We start from the raw sequence: 21,085 nt of genomic DNA on the forward strand, positions 1-21,085 counted from the left end.
TCATGTATATACGACATGTTATTATGTATGTTACTAGATACTACATATATACTTATAGTGTGTAAAACCTTAATGGGTTTTTTTTTTAGAGCGCTTTACAGGCAGACTCTCATAAGCTCCATTGTTAGCTGACTTTTTTGCTAGTGTTTATTTACAATTTAGAAAGTCTAAAAAATAAAAATAAAAGCATGTGTGTTCTTGTCTCTCATAAAGATGAAGTACAATGGACAACTTATCCCAAAAATAAAATAAAAGAGCAGTTCACCTAAAAGTGTGTTTTAAAAAGGTAAATTCATGCAATAATTAGTGTGTGTGTGTGTGTGTGTGTGTGGGTGGGTGGGTGTGTGTGTGTGTGTGTGTGTGTGTGTGTGTGTGTGTGTGTGTGTGTGTGTGTGTGTGTGTGCGTGTGTGTGTGCGTTCTTGTCTGCTCCCCTCTGCTGCCCTCTGGTGGTGATCTCATGAAGTGGTGGATGTTGTCATTGCTGCCTTTATTCCCTCACATTGATCAACTTGTACTTCATTACGAGCCTCAAACTAACAACTTCTTATAACTAATAACTTATTAGAACTATTATAATTAATAACTGACTAATCATAATAATATTGCTCATGCTCCAGTTTGGAGTGTCGTCAAATGTGTGACGTACAGTCCTGCTCAAAAGTTTACGTCCAGGTGTAAAGAACATGACGTCATGGCTGTCTTGACTTTCCAATCATTTCTACAACTTTTATGTTTTTGTGACGTAGTGATGGCAGCACATACTTGTTACTCACTAAAACATTCATGAAGTTTGCTTCTTTTATGATTTTATTATGGCTTTACTGAAAATGGGTCAAAAGTATACGTACAGCGATGTTAATATTTGGTGACATGTCCCTTGGCAAGTTTCTGTCAGGTCGTGTTTTGTTTAGTTATGTTCTGTTTGGCTTAAGACTCCATTGTTTCCTGTTTTTGCACTTCCTTGTTTGTTTTGTTTCCATGACTACCCATTAGTTTTCACCTGTCCTCATGTCACGCACCTGTCTCACGTTTTGCACGCGCACACCTGTCACTAATCATGTCTATTATTTAAAGCCAAAGTTGCCAGGAAGTCAGCTTGGCGACTTTACTTCTACTCATGTCCTGCTATGCTAGCTCCACTCTGCTTCATGCCATGCTAGCTCCACTCTGCTTCATGCCATGCTAGCTCCACTCTGCTTCATGCCATGCTAGCTCCACTCTGCTTCATGCCATGCTAGTTCCACTCTGCTTCATGCCATGCTAGTTCCACTCTGCTTCATGCCATGCTAGTTCCACTCTGCTTCATGCCATGCTAGCTCCACCCTGCTTCATGCCATGCTAGTTCCACTCTGCTTCATGCCATGCTAGTTCCACTCTGCTTCATGCCATGCTAGCTCCACTCTGCTTCATGCCATGCTAGCTCCACTCTGCTTCATGCCATGCTAGCTCCACTCTGCTTCATGCCATGCTAGCTCCACTCTGCTTCATGCCATGCTAGCTCCACTCTGCTTCATGCCATGCTAGCTCCACTCTGCTTCATGCCATGCTAGCTCCACTCTGCTTCATGCCATGCTAGCTCCACTTTGCTTCATGCCATGCTAGCTCCACTCTGCTTCATGCCATGCTAGTTCCACTCTGCTTCATGCCATGCTAGCTCCACTCTGCTTCACGCCATGCTAGCTCCACTCTGCTTCACGCCATGCTAGCTCCACTCTGCTTCATGCCATGCTAGCTCCACTCTGCTTCATGCCATGCTAGCTCCACTCTGCTTCATGCCATGCTAGTTCCACTCTGCTTCATGCCATACTAGCTCCACTCTGCTTCATGCCATGTTAGTTCCACTCTGCTTCATGCCATGTTAGTTCCACTCTGCTTCACGCCATGCTAGTTCCACTCTGCTTCATGCCATGCTAGCTCCACTCTGCTTCATGCCATGCTAGTTCCACTCTGCTTCATGCCATGCTAGCTCCACTCTGCTTCATGCCATGCTAGCTCCACTCTGCTTCATGCCATGCTAGCTCCACTCTGCTTCATGCCATGCTAGCTCCACTCTGCTTCATGCCATGCTAGCTCCACTCTGCTTCATGCCATGCTAGCTCCACTCTGCTTCATGCCATGCTAGTTCCACTCTGCTTCATGCCATGCTAGCTCCACTCTGCTTCATGCCATGCTAGCTCCACTTTGCTTCATGCCATGCTAGCTCCACTCTGCTTCATGCCATGCTAGTTCCACTCTGCTTCATGCCATGCTAGCTCCACTCTGCTTCACGCCATGCTAGCTCCACTCTGCTTCACGCCATGCTAGCTCCACTCTGCTTCATGCCATGCTAGCTCCACTCTGCTTCATGCCATGCTAGCTCCACTCTGCTTCATGCCATGCTAGCTTCACTCTGCTTCATGCCATGCTAGCTCCACTCTGCTTCATGCCATGCTAGCTCCACTCTGCTTCACGCCATGCTAGCTCCACTCTGCTTCACGCCATGCTAGCTCCACTCTGCTTCATGCCATGCTAGCTCCACTCTGCTTCATGCCATGCTAGTTCCACTCTGCTTCATGCCATGCTAGCTTCACTCTGCTTCATGCCATGCTAGCTCCACTCTGCTTCATGCCATGCTAGCTCCACTCTGCTTCATGCCATGCTAGCTCCACTCTGCTTCATGCCATGCTAGCTCCACTCTGCTTCATGCCATGCTAGCTCCACTCTGCTTCATGCCATGCTAGCTCCACTCTGCTTCATGCCATGCTAGCTCCACTCTGCTTCATGCCATGCTAGCTCCACTCTGCTTCATGTCATGCTAGTTCCACTCTGCTTCATGCCATGCTAGCTCCACTCTGCTTCATGCCATGCTAGTTCCACTCTGCTTCATGCCATGCTAGCTCCACTCTACTTCATGCCATGCTAACGCCACTCTGCTTCATGCCATGCTAGCTCCACTCTGCTTCATGCCATGCTAGCTCCACTCTGCTTCATGCCATGCTAGCGCCACTCTGCTTCATGCCATGCTATCTCCACTCTGCTTCATGCCATGCTAGCTTAACTCTGCTTCATGCCATGCTAGCTCCACTCTGCTTCATGCCATGCTATCTCCACTCTGCTTCATGCCATGCTATCTCCACTCTGCTTCATGCCATGCTATCTCCACTCTGCTTCATGCCATGCTAGCTTAACTCTGCTTCATGCCATGCTAGCTCCACTCTGGTCCATGCCATGCTAGCTCCACCCTGCTTCATGCCATGCTAGCTCCACTCTGTTTCATGCCATGCTAGCTCCACTCTGCTTCATGCCATGCTAGCTCCACTCTACTTCATGCCATGCTAGTTCCACTCTGCTTCATGCCATGCTAGTTCCACTCTGCTTCATGCTATGCTAGCTTGTTTCATAGTTCCATGCCAAGTCAGTGTCTGTTTATTGTTCATAGTTTCTGCCTTTGTGCAAGTTTTGTTTCATTAGTCAAGTTTGTTCTCCTCGCGCCTTTTGTTTGCTTCTTTTGTTGTAGTTATGTTAAAATAAACGATGTCATTACCTTCACGCCTTGCTCGCTCCAACTTTCCTTAGCATCCCGGAAAAACAAACCCCATAGTCCAGGTTCTGACACTTTCACTGCAATAAGGCACTTTTGGTAGCTTCTGCTTACATTTTTCACCACAAAACTGCTGCAGTTCAACTAAATGTCTTGCTTTTCTGACATGGGACTTGTTTCTTCAGCATTGTCCACGCCTTTAAGTCAGGACTTTGGGAAGGCCATTCTAAAAGCCTTCATTCTAGTCTGATTTAGCCATTCCTTTACCACTTTTGAGGTCATTGTCCTGTTGGAACCCCAACTGCGCCCAAGACCCAACCTCCGGGCTGACGGTTTTAGCTTGTCCTGAACAATTTGGAGCTCATCTTCCTTTTTCATTGTCCCATTTAAAGCAGCAGTTCAATTGGCAGCAAAACAGGCCCAGAGCATAATACTACCACCACCATGCTTGACAGTAGGGATGGTGTTTCTGGGATTAGCAACTGCAGACAGCCATGACATTATGTTCTTTACACGTGTATGTAAACTTTTGACCAGGACTGTACGTTTACCTGTCATGTTGCTAATGCTACATGCTAACACTAGGCGTACTGGGCGGGGGGGGGGTCTTGGGGGCCTCACATCCTTCTGAAGCTGACCAGGATGGAGTCCAGGGTCTTGAAGGCGCTGTAAAATTCTGCTTCCGTTTTGGCCCCTGGAATGACAAAAAGCAAATGGATGAAAGTGTCACCAAGACAAGTTAGTCCATCACAAACGCTACATGACCATTTGCTAACAGCGTGTGTGTGTGTGTGTGTGTGTGTGTGTGTGTGTGTGTGTGTGTGTGTGTGTGTGTGTGTGTGTGTGTGTGTGTTGACCACGCCCACTCACCAACCAGCGAGATGGACCCTGACGAAAAGATGGAGGCTGTCATGCCGGGTCGAAAGTTGTACTGGAGCGCAGGAAACAGCTCTGGTTCATAGCTAGCAGGACAAACAAGTGCGTTAGCGCGTTAGCAAAGGGCTAACCATGGCAACAATGTCAAACAAGCATGTTAGCAAAGAGCTAACCTTGGTGACAATGTCAAACAAGCTGGTTAGCATGTTACCAAAGAGCTAACAATGGCAACAATGTCAAACAAGCACGTTAGCAAATAGCTAACCATGGCAACAATGTCTAACAAGCATGTTAGCAAAGGGCTAACCATGGCAATGCCGTCAAACAAGCATGTTAGCACGTTAGCAAAGGGCTGACCTTGGCGACCATGTCAAACAAGCATGTTAGCACGTTAGTAAAGGGCTAACAATGGCAACCATGTCAAACAAGCATGTTAGCAAAGGGCTAACCTTGGCAACAATGTCAAACAAGCATGTTAGCAAAGAGCTAACCTTGGTGACAATGTCAAACAAGCTGGTTAGCATGTTACCAAAGAGCTAACCATGGCAACAATGTCCAAACAGCATGTTAGCAAATAGCTAACCATGGCAACAATGTCTAACAAGCATGTTAGCAAAGGGCTAACCATGGCAATGCCGTCAAACAAGCATGTTAGCACGTTAGCAAAGGGCTGACCTTGGCGACCATGTCAAACAAGCATGTTAGCACGTTAGTAAAGGGCTAACAATGGCAACCATGTCAAACAAGCATGTTAGCAAAGGGCTAACCTTGGCAACAATGTCAAACAAGCATGTTAGCAAAGAGCTAACCTTGGTGACAATGTCAAATAAGCTGGTTAGCATGTTACCAAAGAGCTAACCATGGCAACAATGTCCAAACAGCATGTTAGCAAATAGCTAACCATGGCAACAATGTCTAACAAGCATGTTAGCAAAGGGCTAACCATGGCAATGCCGTCAAACAAGCATGTTAGCACGTTAGCAAAGGGCTGACCTTGGCGACCATGTCAAACAAGCATGTTAGCACGTTAGTAAAGGGCTAACAATGGCAACCATGTCAAACAAGCACGTTAGCAAAGGGCTAACCTTGGCAACAATGTCAAACAAGTATGTTAGCAAAGAACTAACCATGGCGACCATGTCAAACAAACAAGCATGTTGACACGTTAGCAAAGGGCTAACCTTGGCGACCATGTCAAACAAGCAGGTTATTACGTTAGCAAAGGGCTAACCATGGCGACCATGTCAAACAAGCACGTTAGCAAAGAGCTAACCATGGCGGCCATGTCAGACAAACAAGCATGTTAGCACGTTAGCAAAGGGCTGAACTTGGCGACCATGTCAAACAAGCATGTTAGCACGTTAGTAAAGGGCTAACAATGGCAACCATGTCAAACAAGCACGTTAGCAAAGGGCTAACCTTGGCAACAATGTCAAACAAGCATGTTAGCAAAGAACTAACCATGGCGACCATGTCAAACAAACAAGCATGTTAGCACATTAGCAAAGGGCTAACCTTGGCGACCATGTCAAACAAGCAGGTTAGCAGGTTAGCAAAGGGCTAACCATGGCGACCATGTCAAACAAGCACATTAGCAAAGAGCTAACCATGGCGACCATGTCAAACAAGCAGGTTAGCACGTTAGCAAAGGGCTAACCATGGCGACCATGTCAAACAAACAAGCATGTTAGCACGTTAGCAAAGGGCTAACCTTGGCGACCATGTCAAACAAGCAGGTTAGCACGTTAGCAAATGGCTAACCATGGCGACCATGTCAAACAAGCACGTTAGCAAAGAGCTAACCATGGCGACCATGTCAGACAAAACAAGCATGTTAGCACGTTAGCAAAGGGCTAACCTTGGCGACCATGTCAAACAAGCAGGTTATCACGTTAGCAAAGGGCTAACCATGGCGACCATGTCAAACAAGCACGTTAGCAAAGAGCTGACCATGGCGACCATGTCAGACAAACAAGCATGTTAGCACGTTAGCAAAGGGCTGACCTTGGCGACCATGTCAAACAAGCATGTTAGCACATTAGCAAAGAGCTAACCTTGGCGACCATGTCACACAAGCATGTTAGCACGTTAGCAAAGAGCTAACCATAGCGACCATGTCAGACAAACAAGCATGTTAGCACGTTAGAAAAAGAGCTAATGGTGACGACCATGTCAAACAAGCATGTTAGCATGTTAGCAAAGAGCTAACGGTGGCGACCATGTCAAACAAGCATGTTAGCACGTTAGCAAAGGGCTAACCTTGGCGACCATGTCAAACAAGCAGGTTAGCACGTTAGCAAATGGCTAACCATGGCGACCATGTCAAACAAGCACGTTAGCAAAGAGCTAACCATGGCGACCATGTCAGACAAAACAAGCATGTTAGCACGTTAGCAAAGGGCTAACCTTGGCGACCATGTCAAACAAGCAGGTTATCACGTTAGCAAAGGGCTAACCATGGCGACCATGTCAAACAAGCACGTTAGCAAAGAGCTGACCATGGCGACCATGTCAGACAAACAAGCATGTTAGCACGTTAGCAAAGGGCTGACCTTGGCGACCATGTCAAACAAGCATGTTAGCACATTAGCAAAGAGCTAACCTTGGCGACCATGTCACACAAGCATGTTAGCACGTTAGCAAAGAGCTAATGGTGGCGACCATGTCAGACAAACAAGCATGTTAGCACGTTAGAAAAAGAGCTAATGGTGACGACCATGTCAAACAAGCATGTTAGCATGTTAGCAAAGAGCTAACGGTGGCGACCATGTCAAACAAGCATGTTAGCACGTTAGCAAAGAGCTAATGGTGGTGACCATGTCAGACAAACAGGCATGTTAGCACGTTAGCAAAGAGCTAATGGTGGCGACCATGTCAAACAAGCATGTTAGCACATTAGCAAAGAGCTAACGGTGGCGATCATGTCAAACAAGCATGTTAGCACGTTAGCAAAGAGCTAACGGTGGCGATCATGTCAAACAAGCATGTTAGCACGTTAGCAAAGAGCTAACGGTGGCGACCATGTCAACAAACAAGCATGTTAGCACGTTAGCAAAGAGCTAACGGTGGCGACCATGTCAACAAACAGGCATGTTAGCACGTTAGCAAAGAGCTAACGGTGGCGATCATGTCAACAAACAAGCATGTTAGCACGTTAGCAAAGAGCTAATGGTGGCGATCATGTCAAACAAGCATGTTAGCACGTTAGCAAAGAGCTAACGGTGGCGACCATGTCAACAAACAGGCATGTTAGCACGTTAGCAAAGAGCTAACGGTGGCGACCATGTCAACAAACAAGCATGTTAGCACGTTAGCAAAGAGCTAACGGTGGCGACCATGTGAGCTGACCTGCAGTGGTCTTGGTGGGCCAGGAAGAGATCCTCCAGATTGATGGGGAAGGTCTTGCAAGTTCCCCCGATGTTGAGGACCTTGAAGTCCAGGAAGCGGACCGGGTAGCCCAGCTTGAGAACCTTGAAGGCAAACTTCCTGGCGGCCACCCTGGACTCGTCCTCGCTGCCAGACACCAGGAAGCCGTGTTAGCAACCAGGAAGTGAAAGTGAAAGTGAAAGTGTGGCGAGTGACTGACTGACCTCTTGGCCCCCGTGCAGAACAAGATGCCCGACTGGAAGATCCTGGCCGTGGTCTGGGGCTTCCGGATCTTCATGACCAGGGACTTGAAGACCTGAGGGCAGGCAGGACGAGTCAGGGAGGTGGAGAACACTAAACCTTATCTTTCAGCACATTCATCTTCTCTCAAATTCATGTTCTCTAAAATTTTGTTTGTCAAATTCAAGTTTTATAAAATTTATGTTCTCTAAAATTCATGTTCTGTAAAATTCATGCTGTGTCAAATTTTGTCAAATTCAGGTTTTATAAAATTCATGTTTTGTAAAATTCACATTTTGTCAAATTAATAATTTGTCAAATACAAGTTTTGTCAAACTCATGTTCTGTAAAATCAATGTCTTGTAAAATTCACGTTTTGTCAAATTCATCCATCCATCCATCCATTTTCTACCGCTTATTCCCTTTCGGGGTCGCGGGGGGCTCATGTTTTATCAAATTAATACTTTGTCAAATTCATGTTCTATAAAATGTATGTTTTGTCAAATTCATGATTTGTCAAATTGATGTTATGTTAAATCAATGTTTGGTCAAATTATTACATTTTCAAATTAATATTTTTTAAAATGTATGTTCTGTAAAATCTAAGTTTTGTAAAATCATTTGTATGTAAAATAATTGTTAAAGTGTTGTGTAAAATATTTTTTATGTAAAATCATTGTTAGTGTTTTGTAAAATCAATATTTTGTGAAAGTGTCTCAGGTTTGTAAAATCAATGTTTGTTAAAATGTGTTTCAAATAATTTCAAATCCATCATTTTTGTTTCAAAAAGTGTTTTGTGATATCTTTATTTGTACAATCTAGGTTTTGTAAAAATCTGTTTTTAAAATGATGTACAAAAAAAATCAATGTTTGTAAAATCGTTTTTGCATAATTTAACTTTTGTAAAATGCACAGTTTGTCAAATCTATGTTGTTTTTTTTTTAAGTAAAGATTTTTAAAATCAAATTTGCGTAAAATAATGTGTTGTAAAATCAATGGTTTGTCAAATGAATATTTTGTAAAATAAAAGTTTTCCGACTCCTGGGAGACGATTTGATTCCAAATAGAGTCTCCAATCATCTTGATTCAAACCAATTCTGGAAATCTATTATTTGGTTTAAAAATTAAAGAATTGTGATTTGGATCTGAATCAATACTTTTTTTTTAAGTATTCTTGTTAAAAAAAAAAATTATATATATATATATATATAGATATATACATCCTTTTTTTCTAAATTCTATTTAAAAAAATACATGTAAACAAATGTTGAAAATTATGAATTGATTCACAACAATTTAAAAATATAAGAGTTGTGATCAAGATGGCTGAAAAACGTATTTAAAAAAAAAAATTAAAATTCAAAATTGAAAAAAAACGAAAAAACATTTTTTAAATTATAAATACACAATTGAGATAAATAAGAATTTAATTTTGGATGTAAATCAAGACGGCCGAAAAACGTATAAAAAAAAATGTAATTTTTTTTATTTATGTTATCTTTTTTTTTTTTAATCGGGAACATTCTATCTTTTTTTTTATAGATTAAAATAAATGATGAATCTATTAATAAGAATTGTGATTCAGAGGACCTAAAAACTTATTTCTAAATTAAAAAAAATATATATATTTCTTTTTTTAAATATATGTTTCAAAATGATGAATTTATTTAGAATTTGGATAAGAAGAAATGTGATTTAGATGTGAATCAATGAAGAACTAACTTTTAATGACAAATGTGAAACTTTGTTAAATATGTTCTACTAAACCCGTTATAATAATAAATATTAATCTCAGTTAATGTTTTAGCCGTTGATTTTTCATTTTTCATGAACTGAAAAACCAAAACAATTTCATTTTAATATAAAAAAAAATACTATAAAATATAAAAAATGTAAATGGGAAAACATGTTTTAAATTCAGGATGAAAGTCAATATCTGGACCTAAAAATCGTGTGATTTTCTTTCTTAAAAGACCATTTTGTTCATTAGTTTTTAGCAGTAACAGAAAAAGTGAACAAATGTTCCAACATCCATTTTGTTGTTGTTATTGACGAGCATGCAGAGCGAGGTGTGGGGCGCCAGTGCGCATGTGCGTACCCTGGACAGGTGCTGCACGTTCCAAGAGTTGCGTGCGATGAACTCCAAGTCCAGGTCGCAGCCCAGCTTAACGGACGACGTGACGTTCCTGCTCGCGCATGCGCACACGAAGGATGCCAAAAAAAGTTGATATCTACATTTTTTTTTTAAGTAAAAGATGAAAAACTTACTGGATCTGAGGTCCGGAGCGCGGCTTGGCCGTCCAGCGGGCGGAGGCGTTGCGAGCGGACCCGGCGGGGCCCGGTGCCACCACAGGAGGGGCGGGGCCGACGACCACCGGCAGGAAGGAGGCCACCGGGCGGGCGGGGGTCCTGCAGAGGGTCTGCATGGCCAGGGAGCCGCGGGCTCTGTCCGGAACTTGTCTGTTGTCTACAGCCACAAACATGCTGCCTGTGCCTGTGCGTGTGCGTGTGCGCGGCTGACGACCTCCGCCAGGGTTTATATCGGCGAGGTAAAGTGTCCCGTTTCAAAGGGCCCACGGCGCACAAAGACGTGATTCGGGTGACGTCACCGGCACGTACGGGACTGCGTTGTGGACTCGTGGAGGCCCGGTCCATCACTCGGGGTGGCGGCTTCGAGCGGCCGTCAACTGCTCATTTCAAACTGCTTTTTGAAGGAAGTCGAATCATTTCAAATGTTTTAACTTAACAGCAAACATGAAACAATCAACATTGTAACCCTGTTGCTAGGCAACCAGCACTAATGTAAATATCAACACTTTTGTGTCTTATGTGGGATTGTGAAATATACAAATATTTACAAAAAATATAACACATATACATATATATATATATGTATACATACAAAAATATAACAAATATGTTGAAATACAAAAATACAATGTATAAACTATATAAAAAATATAAAACATATATATAAAAATACATACAAATATACAATACATAAACTATGTACAAAAATATAAAACATATATAAAAATATATACAAAAATATAATACTTATACAATATATGTGTATAAAAATATATAAAATATTTAGAAAAATACATACACAACACTATATAAACTACATACAAAAATATAAAACATATATATATATAAAATATATACAAAAATATGAATACATATATGTATAAAATATATTTAAAAATATACATACAAAAAATATATATAATATATGCAAAAATATCAAATACATATAAAAATACATACAAAAATACAATATATAAATCGTATAAAAAAATACAATATATATATATAAAATATTTACAAAATATATATATAAAATATATACAAAAATATAAAACATATATAAACATATTTGGCCCTGCGATGAGGTGGAGACTTGTCCAGGGTGTACCCCTCCTTCTGCCCGATTGTCGCTGAAATAGGCACCAGCACCCCCCGCAATCCCAAAGGCAATAAGCTGTAGAAAATGGTTGGATGTATATACAAACAAATATGTAAAAATATATATATAAGATGATATATACATATACACCTACATCTATATATATATATATATATACACATATGTATACACACACATATATATACACACATATATATATATACATATATATATATATATATATATATATATATATATGTATATATATACACACATATATATATATATATATATATACTGTAAATGTGCATATATATATATATATATATATATATATTTATATACACAGCTCAAATACACATCAAGATCTGGTCCACCACCTCACTTTACATGGCCTACTACATCATCTTATGTGCCCCACCATTTAATTTATTGTGGCCTAATAATTCATTCGGCGTGGTCCGCCATTGTTTTAAGTGGCCTACCACATTATTTACGTGGCCCGCCATATCACTTTATGTGCCCTGCCCCTTTATTATTGTGGCCCAACAATTCATTTGGTGTGGTCTGCCACAATTTTTTATGTGGCTTGACATATCACTTTATGTGGCCTACCACATCCTTTTATGTGCCCCGCCAGGTCATTTATTTTGGCCCAACAGTTCATTCGGTGTGGTCCGCCACATTGTTTAATGTGGCCCGCCACGTCATCTTATATTGCCTAACGTATCACTTTACGTGGCCTGCCACAACATTTTATGTGCCCTGCCATATCATTTATTGTGGCCCAACAATTCATTAAATGTAGTCTGCCATATAATTTTAATTGGCCTGCTCCATAATTTATGTGGCCCGCCACATTATTCACTGTGGTCCGCCAGATTATTTTATGTGTCCTGCAACGTCATTCATGGTGGCCTGACACCTTATTCATATTGACCTGCATGCGGCCTGCCACATAATTCACTGTGATTTAACAGATAATTTTATGTGAAGATATTCATATGTGTTGGCCCTGCGATGAGGTGGCGACTTGTCCAGGGTGTACCCCGCCTTCCGCCCGATTGTAGCTGAGATAGGCGCCAGCGTCCCCCGTGACCCCAAAAGGGAATAAGCGGTAGAAAATGGATGGATATTCATATGTATCAAAAGTCAAAATAAAGAATCGTCATGCCCTCTGCAGTACCTCCCGGACCCTCTAGAGGGAGGAAGATTTAATTGCCCTAAATCAGAGCAGTTTTAGGTTGCAAAAGTAAACCTTCTGATGTATACCCATCTATCCATCCATTTCCTACCGCTTGTCCCTTTTCAGCTTAAAAGTAAAAACTATGATGAATATTATCAGTCCAAAAGTAAACACTATGATGAATATTCATCCATCCATCAATTTTCTACCACTTGTCCCTTTATCAGCCCAAAAGTAAACATTATAATTAATATTATCAACCCAAAAGTAAACACTATAATGAATATTATCAGTCCAAAAGTAAACACTATAATGAATATTATCAGTCCAAAAGTAAACACTATGACGAATAGAGATTACAGTTGGTACCAAATGCAGCAGCTAGACTTTTGACAAGACCAAGAAAGTTTGATTATATTACGCCTATACTGTATACACCTTTATATACATATATACATACATATATACCTGTACTGTATATACCTTTATATACATATATACATACATATATACCTATACTGTATATACCTTTATATACATATATACATACATATATACCTATACTGTATATACCTTTATATACATATATACATACATATATACCTATACTGTATATACCTTTATATACATATATACATACATATATACCTATACTGTATATACCTTTATATACATATATACATACATATATACCTATACTGGCTCACTTGCACTGGCTTCCTGTGCACTTAAGATGTGACTTTAAGGTTTTACTACTTACGTATAAAATACTACACGGTCTAGCTCCATCCTATCTTGCCGATTGTATTGTACCATATGTCCCGGCAAGAAATCTGCCCTCAAAGAACTCCGGCTTACTAATGATTCCTAAAGCCCAAAAAAAGTCTGCGGGCTGTAGAGCTTTTTCATTTCGGGCTCCAGTACTCTGGAATGCCCTCCCGGTAAAAGTTCGAGATGCCACCTCAGTAGAAGCATTTAAGTCTCACCTTAAAACTCATCTGTATACTCTAGCCTTTAAATAAACCCACATATGAGGTCCTCTCCAAGGTTTCTCATAGTCATCATTGTCAGTGTCACCGACGTCCCACTGGGGTGAGTTTTTCCTTGTCCTTATGTGGGCTCTGTACAGAGGATGTCGGGCTATATAAATAAACATTGATTGATTGAATATTATCAGTCTAAAAGTAAACACTATGATGAATATTATCAGTCCAAAATTAAAAACTATGATGAATATTTCTAGCCCAAAAGTTAACACTATATGAATATTATCATTCCAAAAGTAAACACAGTATGATGAATATTATCAGCATCAAGTGTTTACAGTGTACTCAGCAGTGTGTCAAGTGTGCACACGCCTCCTTCCTTCCTTATCAGTGGCATTTATCCCTCTTAGTTTCCTCCAGTAAAGGACGCACACGGTTGTTTTTCCTCTTTCTTACATTTCCATTCACATTCTGCACTTTTTATTGCCATTTATTTTCCCAACTCCGACTCTCTTTTCGGCCAAGTGTCCTCGCCGCTCCCTTCCTCCCTTCTATACGTCCTTTCTCCACGCTCCCCGGCGGCCTTTTCCCGCCCGCCTGCGTATTTAACGTCGCTTGAAAAAAAAGAAAAAAAAGAAAGAAAACCTCGGAATGTTTCCGTCAGCCACTTGAACCTCCTCGCGTGGATTTCCACGCACTTGGTCGGCGCCGAGTGCTCTAGGGAACAGTAATGGACCGCGGCCGCACCCCCAGATGTGTCCTGGGCGTTGATGCGGTGATGGACCGCAGTGAAATGTGAGCTTTGGGGATGTTTGACACAAGACACGTTAGCAGGCCGGGGATGAAGACACGTTAGCAGGCCGGGCATGAAGACACGTTAGCAGGCCGGGGATGAAGACACGTTAGCAGGCCGCGGCGGATGTTGCAGCTGCGGGGCCACAAGAGGACGCGACGCCGAGGAAAGGAGACGCCAAGACGGTAAACTTACCCTTTCTTCCCCGCAGACTGACCTAAAAGCACTTTTTATTACACTTGGACGCGTCACACTAACTTTAGTTTGTGCGCAAAAGCGCTTTGTTAAAGTCACGCTCGGGCCGGAAGTTGAAAGTCCTATTGGCGCGCACTCTGACCGGAAGTCCGTGCGTATATGCTAATCAGCGCCATTAGCACCTGTTAGCTCCTCCTATTAGCCATAAAGTGTCTCCGCAGCGGTCGACGGCGCGGCTTTAACGACACGTTTCCAGGGCAACAGGTCGCACCAACATGACAGCGGCAATAGAACACTTTTTTGCTTGGAAGATGTTTGTTTAAACTCCGGTCCGGGCAGGTAAGGCTAACGAGTAGACGCAGAAATTGGGCCGCCATCTTGAAGTGGTGATGATGAGTCTGCGAGCTTTTGATTGATTGATTGAAACTTTTATGTGTAGATTGCACAGTTCAGTACTTATTCCGTACAATTGAGCACTAAATGGTAACACCCGAATAAGTATTTCAACTTTTTTAAGTCGGGGTCCACGTTAATCAATTCATTAGGCAGCCTAAACTAGTGTTTTTCCACCAGTGTGCCGTGAGATATTGTTGTGGGAAGTTATGCAACTTCACCTAATTTATGCCCAAAATATTTTTTGCAAATCAATAATTATAATCTGCCAATAATGTGCCGTTGCTTAGTGTCTGTGCTGTGAAAAACTCGGCAGGGTAACCATGTAATACTCCATGTCAGCAGGTGGCAGCATTGCTTTGTAAAAGTCAGAATTTGTCGTGTGAGACGGATGGTTTGTTGTGAACGTGGACCCCGAATTAACAAATTGAAAAACTTATTGGGGCGTTACCAATTAGTGGTCAAATGTATGGAATATGTACTGTACTGTGGAATCTACTAATAAAAGTTTCAATCAATCCCGAATTGCAGACCACAGTGGGAGGCAGTGTGCAGGTAAAAAATGTATGTAGTGCTTAAACCGAAAATGAACGAAAGGGAAAGGGTATGCAAAACGAAAGTCAAACTGAACTGGCTACAAAGTAAACAGAGACAGAATGTTGGACGACAGCAAAAACTTACGGCGTCCACAAAGTACATCCGTACGTGACACGACAATCAACAATGTCCACACAAAGAAGGATAGCAACAACTTAGATAGCCTTGCTTGCTAACACAAAGTACATTTTTTAACGTTTTCTGCTAGTGGTGTGCCTCTGGATTTTTTTATGACAAAAATGTGCCTTGCCTAAAAACACTGGCCTAAACTGACAGTTGACAGGTAGAAAACCAAGATGGTGTTCAGCGTTTTCCTGCTCAATTGAGAGGACTGTTGAAAATAGGAATCGGAGGATTACTTTTCACAAGTAAGATTTAACATTAACGTACTATTTGGTTTTTTTTGTGAAGAGTGTGTGCATATTGTGTATATAGTTCTCTGCAAACCTATAAATGTTCTATTTTGTCTTCATTGTGTTGTCAGAATTCTTCATTTGTATGTGAAAATCACAAAAAAAATCTTCTGGGGGGGAGGCTGACCCCCTACAGGGGTTTGGTTTACAAATTTTCAGCCCCACCTAAACCAAAATTCAACAGCCGCCCCTGATTATGATGCATTCTCATTTTAGGCAAAGTATAAGACAAGACTTTCTTAACAGTATAATTGTAACCAGGATTATGTCTTCAAGTAACAATATTCAAATAGTAACATTGTTGGGTAAAACAGAATTTGCTTTTATTCTGAATCCAGTGAGACAGATTGGTGGTTTTAGCTGATATAAAGACTTTCAGGTGTTTATGTTGAAGTATTTGGCGGACATTTTTATCCAAAGCGACAAACATCAAAAATAAATATAAAACTCACTGTAAACATGATCATTTAAGGGAAGGATGTAATACAAAATATTAATACAAAGTGCCTCTCAGGATTTGGGGCTGAGCAGTTCTTTGAGGTAGATAACAATAACGCACCTTTTCAGTCCTCTGTTTGGGTTTAAAGACAACTATTGAACACAAAGCATTATGGCCATTGGCAAAGAAAAATCCATAAGTTAGCCGAAGGGTTTGAAGCGTAGGAAAAAATAAGCGGCTTATAGTCACTAATTCACGGTATGTCAAGTTCTGTCCGCTGAAATTAATGCACAGGTAAGTTGTGCTTAAATCTGATCTTCGCTAAGCACTGTCTCTCCTGGTCCTCACAGTTATGGCTCAAGATGTCTGGGGATTGTAACCCTTCCTGCGTGCTGGTGTCGCCACGAGACTCCAGGATTTCCTGTGTCTTCCAAACAGCGGACGAGAAGGATGACGTCCCGGCGGTGGGCGAGGAGAGGTGAGACTGTCTGGTTCATACACTGATGACATCCATCCATCCATTTCCTACCGCTTATTCCCTTTGGGGTCGCGGGGGGCGCTGGTGCCTATCTCAGCTACAATCGGGCGGAAGGCAGGGTGCACCCTGGATAAGTCGCCACCTCATCGCAGGGCTACACTGATGACATCTATTAAACAAGACAAGAAGCAAGGAATTAAACAGAGACAGAATGAAATTTAGCTAGAAACGTGTAGATCAGGGCTTGGGAACCATTTTGGCTGAGAGAGCCATGAAATCCAAGTATTGTAAAATGTATTTCTGTAAGAGCCACATCATATTTTTTTAACACTGAATACAATGTGCGTGCATTTTTAAGTAAGGCCAACATTTTTAGAGAATAATAAGTCTCTTATTCTTTTTAATAACATTGTTATTCTGAAGCTAACTAATTTATAAGTAAAATACTTATTTCCATTAATGCGACCCTCCTGTACCCCGAAGGACAGCTGGGGTTGGCTGAGCCACCCACAACCTTGAACAGGTGCGGTAGGAAACGGATGGATGGATTAAAATGCATGAGAATGTTTTATTATTTGAACTTTATTTTTAACAGTGTTATTTCCAGCGGAATTATTCATTACTTATCCTGTTAAGTAACGTCAGCTAAGATTGATCTGAGAGCCAGATGCAGTCGTCAAAAGAGCCATAGGTTCCCTACCCCTGGCGTAGATTGTGTCGTCCCATGGTCTGACGGAAGATTGTACGCCTCCTCTTTTATTTGGACTTTCCCAGATTACATGGCAACAGCTGTTTCTCAGGGAGGGGGGGTCGTAAACAGCCATTGCCTTTGGTTACAAAAAAGTTCAAAGAAAAGGTGCCTGGAGGGGAATCAGGTCCTGCTTCCTCTCCGCTTTGTAGATCTCAGGTCAAGACAAAATCTTCCTGTGGATTACAATACACCAGGGGTCACCAACGCGGTGCCCGCGGGCACCAGGTCGCCCGTAAGGACCAGATGAGTCGCCCGCTGTCCTGTTCCAAAAATAGCTCAAATATCAGCACTTACCAGTGAGCTGCCTCCATCCATCCATCCATTTTCTACCGCTTATTCCCTTTTAGGCCTCTATTTTTTTAATTTGATTTTTTTACTAGCAATCTGGTTTCACTTTGCTCGACATTTTTAATTCTAAGAGAGACAAAACTCAAATAGAATTTGAAAATCCAAGAAAATATTTTAAAGACTTGGTCATCACTTGTTTAAATATATATATATATATATTTTTTTTTTACTTTGCTTCTTATAACTTTCAGAAAGACAATTTTAGAGAAAAAAATACAAGCTTAAAAATTATTTTAGGATTTTTAAACACATATACCTTTTGATCTTTTAAATTCCTTTCTCTTCTTTACTGACAATTTAAATCAATGTTCAAGTACAATTATTGCTTTTATTGTAAAGAATAATAGATACATTTTAATTTAATTCTTCATTTTAGCTTCTGTTTTTTCGACAAACAATATTTGTGAAATATTTCTTCAAAGTTATTATGATTAAAATTCAAAAAAATTATTCTAGCAAATCTAGAAACTCTGTAGAATCAAATTTAAATCTTATTTCAAAGCCTTTTGAATTTCTTTTAAAATTTTTGTTCTGGAAAATCTAGAAGAAATAATGATTTGTCTTTGTTAGAAATATAGCTTGGTCCAATTTGTTATATATTCTAACAAAGTGCAGATTGGATTGTAACCTATTTAAAACATGTCATCAAAATTCTCAAATTAATCTTAATCAGGAAAAATTACCAATGATGTTCCATAAATTATTTTTTTAATTTTTTCAAAAAGATTCAAATTAGCTAGTTTTTCTTTTCTTTTTTTCGGTTCAATTTTGAATTTTAAAGAGTCTAAATTGAAGATAAACTGTGTTTCAAAATTTAATTGTATTTTTTTTGGTGTTTTTTCCTCTTTTAAACTGTTCAATTAAGTGTTTTTTTCATCATTTATTCTCTACAAAAAACCTTCCCTAAAAGGAAAAAAAATGTACGACGGAATGACAGACAAATATACGCATTTTTTATATATATAGATTTATTTGTTAAAGGTAAATGGAGCAAATTGGCTATTTCTGGCAATTTTTTAAAGTGTGTATCAAACTGGTAGCCCTTCGCATTAATCAGTACCCAAGAAGTAGCTCTTGCTTTCAAAAAGGTTGGTGACCCCTGCAATATATCAAAGAAACCGGCACCCTCATGTCGCTCCCCATCCTACACAGTGGAGTTTTACAAGCCCTTTGCTTGCTAAGATCAAAGACAGCTTTTGTCTGCTCGCCGGGAACTCATCGAAACACAAAGTTCTGTGATAACTTGGATACAATTATTCTGAGAGAGACCACACGGATACGTCACAGGACTTCCCTTAGACCAGGGATGTCTAAGGGAAGCTAATTCTTTACCGGCCCCCCACACATTCTGGAAATGCTATTGCAAAAATAAAAAAGGACATTAAAAATATTGGAATGAGGTGAAATCCAACAAGAAAAAGTTGCAATGTTGACACAAAGCTGCCAGGCAGGCTGTTTTTTTTTCTTTTGTCTTTATTTTACCATGTAAAAACCATCTTTACCATGAATTGATTAACGTGGACCCCGACTTAAACAAGTTGAAAAACTTATTGGGGTGTTACCATTTAGTGGTCAATTGTACCGAATATGTACTGTAATGTGCTATCTACTAATACAAGTATCAATCAATCAATTATTATTATTTTTTTTCCAATGCTCAAAACAAAAAATAATGACAAAAAAAGCCATGTTATAATGAATTATTTTCAAAGCTCCAATTAGTTCAAAAATTTCACTTTAAAATGTTTTATGTGGTAAATATTGCATATATTGTGCAGTTGCCATATAAAAACAATGTTTTCTTTCACAAAATAGCATAAAACAAACAAAATAATAGTTAAAATGTAAAATCGACAGATATATCTGAAGTTGATCTCGTAACTTAAGCGTTGAAAGTTAAAAAAAAAAAACAACTAATAAAAATGTATCACTTTCTGAGTGGGCACCTTTTGGATCCTAAATATATTTAGTGCTATTTTATTTATCTTTTCACTGTGATTACTCAAAAATAACAGAGAATAAAATCAATGGTGTCCTGCATTATTGATATTTTAGGGCTCTAATGACTAAATACTGCATATTTCAGTTTTACTATTAAAAAAAAAATAGATGTTTTTGACAGAAAAGCCATAAAACCTTTTTTTTTTTTTTTTTTTTTTTAAAGTTGATATAGAGATTTACTGTCAGCGTTAAAAACAAAAAAATAAAAATTTGACTTATTTTCAACATTTTAATACTTGAGACCCTTTTGGGGCGGTATAGCTCGGTTGGTAGAGTGGCCGTGCCAGCAACTTGAGGGTTGCAGGTTCGATTTCCGCTTCCGCCATCCTAGTCACTGCCGTTGTGTCCTTGGGCAAGACACTTTACCCACCTGCTCCCAGTGCCACCCACACTGCTTTAAATGGAACTTAGATATTGGGTTTCACTATGAAAAGCGCTTTGAGTCACTAGAGAAAAGCGCTATATAAATATAATTCACTTCACTTCACTTATGGTCCCAGGGACCCTTAAGGGTAAAATACATTTTAAAAATCCATATATATTTGTTATGGTTTAAAAATGAAAAATATCAAAATGGCCCCAGCATGCTTTAATTTTTCCGTGTGCGTCCCTCAGTGGAAAAAGTTTGGACACCCCTGCCTTAGACTAAGCGTTTGTTCCTTCTGCAGCGTTTTGGAGATGCTGAGCTGCTCCAAGTTCTCCGACCTGGAGACATGGCTGTGCATGCCGTCCTCCATGCTGCTGCCCAGACTCCTGGACTCCACGCGCACCTCCTCCTCCTCCTCTTCCTCCTCCTCCTCCAACTGCCGCCAGTCCACATGCAGCGACGCAGACGCGCCGGACAGGTAAGCTGGACACCCTATCACCCCAACTCTCTGGTCAAGTCCTTGAAGGTCACGCTCGGGCGGTTGATGAAGGTTTCTTTTCAAAGCGAGACAAAGAGCTCCTGACTGATGCGTGTGATAGTAAGCCAACACCTGATGGCCGCTCAACACTCTCAGGGACTTTTTCCCTTCAGCTCAGACTCGCACTCTCTCAGTCGTGGTCACTTAGCACGGTGGCAGCGTGTCCGTGTGCCATGTGGACTTGGACC

The 21,085-nt window shown here is 40.6% G+C and overlaps 2 protein-coding genes across 6 annotated transcripts in view; one reads left to right on the forward strand and one right to left on the reverse strand.

Moving 5' to 3' along the window:
- ankfn1 (ankyrin repeat and fibronectin type III domain containing 1) overlaps positions 1-21,085 on the forward strand; it is a 167,371-nt gene that overhangs the window by 34,914 nt on the left and 111,372 nt on the right. The window contains exons 2-5 of one of the 5 annotated variants that reach the window (XM_061876024.1): positions 4,399-4,499; positions 8,006-8,107; positions 16,765-16,892; positions 20,661-20,837. In XM_061876024.1, the coding sequence (XP_061732008.1) occupies positions 16,777-16,892; positions 20,661-20,837 (293 nt within the window). In that variant the 5' untranslated portion in view covers positions 4,399-4,499; positions 8,006-8,107; positions 16,765-16,776. Of the gene's footprint in view, positions 1-4,398; positions 4,500-8,005; positions 8,108-13,984; positions 14,563-14,670; positions 14,912-16,764; positions 16,893-20,660; positions 20,838-21,085 lie in introns of those variants that run through there. The other 4 variants (XM_061876025.1, XM_061876026.1, XM_061876022.1 and 1 more) reach the window with 4 other exon arrangements.
- On the reverse strand, positions 474-14,698 carry LOC133535942 (uncharacterized). The gene is made up of 7 exons (XM_061876028.1): positions 14,573-14,698; positions 10,272-10,707; positions 10,102-10,189; positions 7,988-8,079; positions 7,746-7,910; positions 4,392-4,483; positions 474-4,215 (listed from the first exon to the last, which is right to left on the reverse strand). The coding sequence occupies exons 2-7, from the start codon at positions 10,484-10,486 to the stop codon at positions 4,139-4,141; spliced, it is 729 nt and encodes a 242-aa protein (XP_061732012.1). The 5' UTR covers positions 10,487-10,707; positions 14,573-14,698; the 3' UTR covers positions 474-4,138.

The sequence above is a fragment of the Nerophis ophidion genome, linkage group LG17, assembly GCF_033978795.1.
Source record: "Nerophis ophidion isolate RoL-2023_Sa linkage group LG17, RoL_Noph_v1.0, whole genome shotgun sequence".
Lineage (NCBI taxonomy): Eukaryota > Metazoa > Chordata > Actinopteri > Syngnathiformes > Syngnathidae > Nerophis > Nerophis ophidion.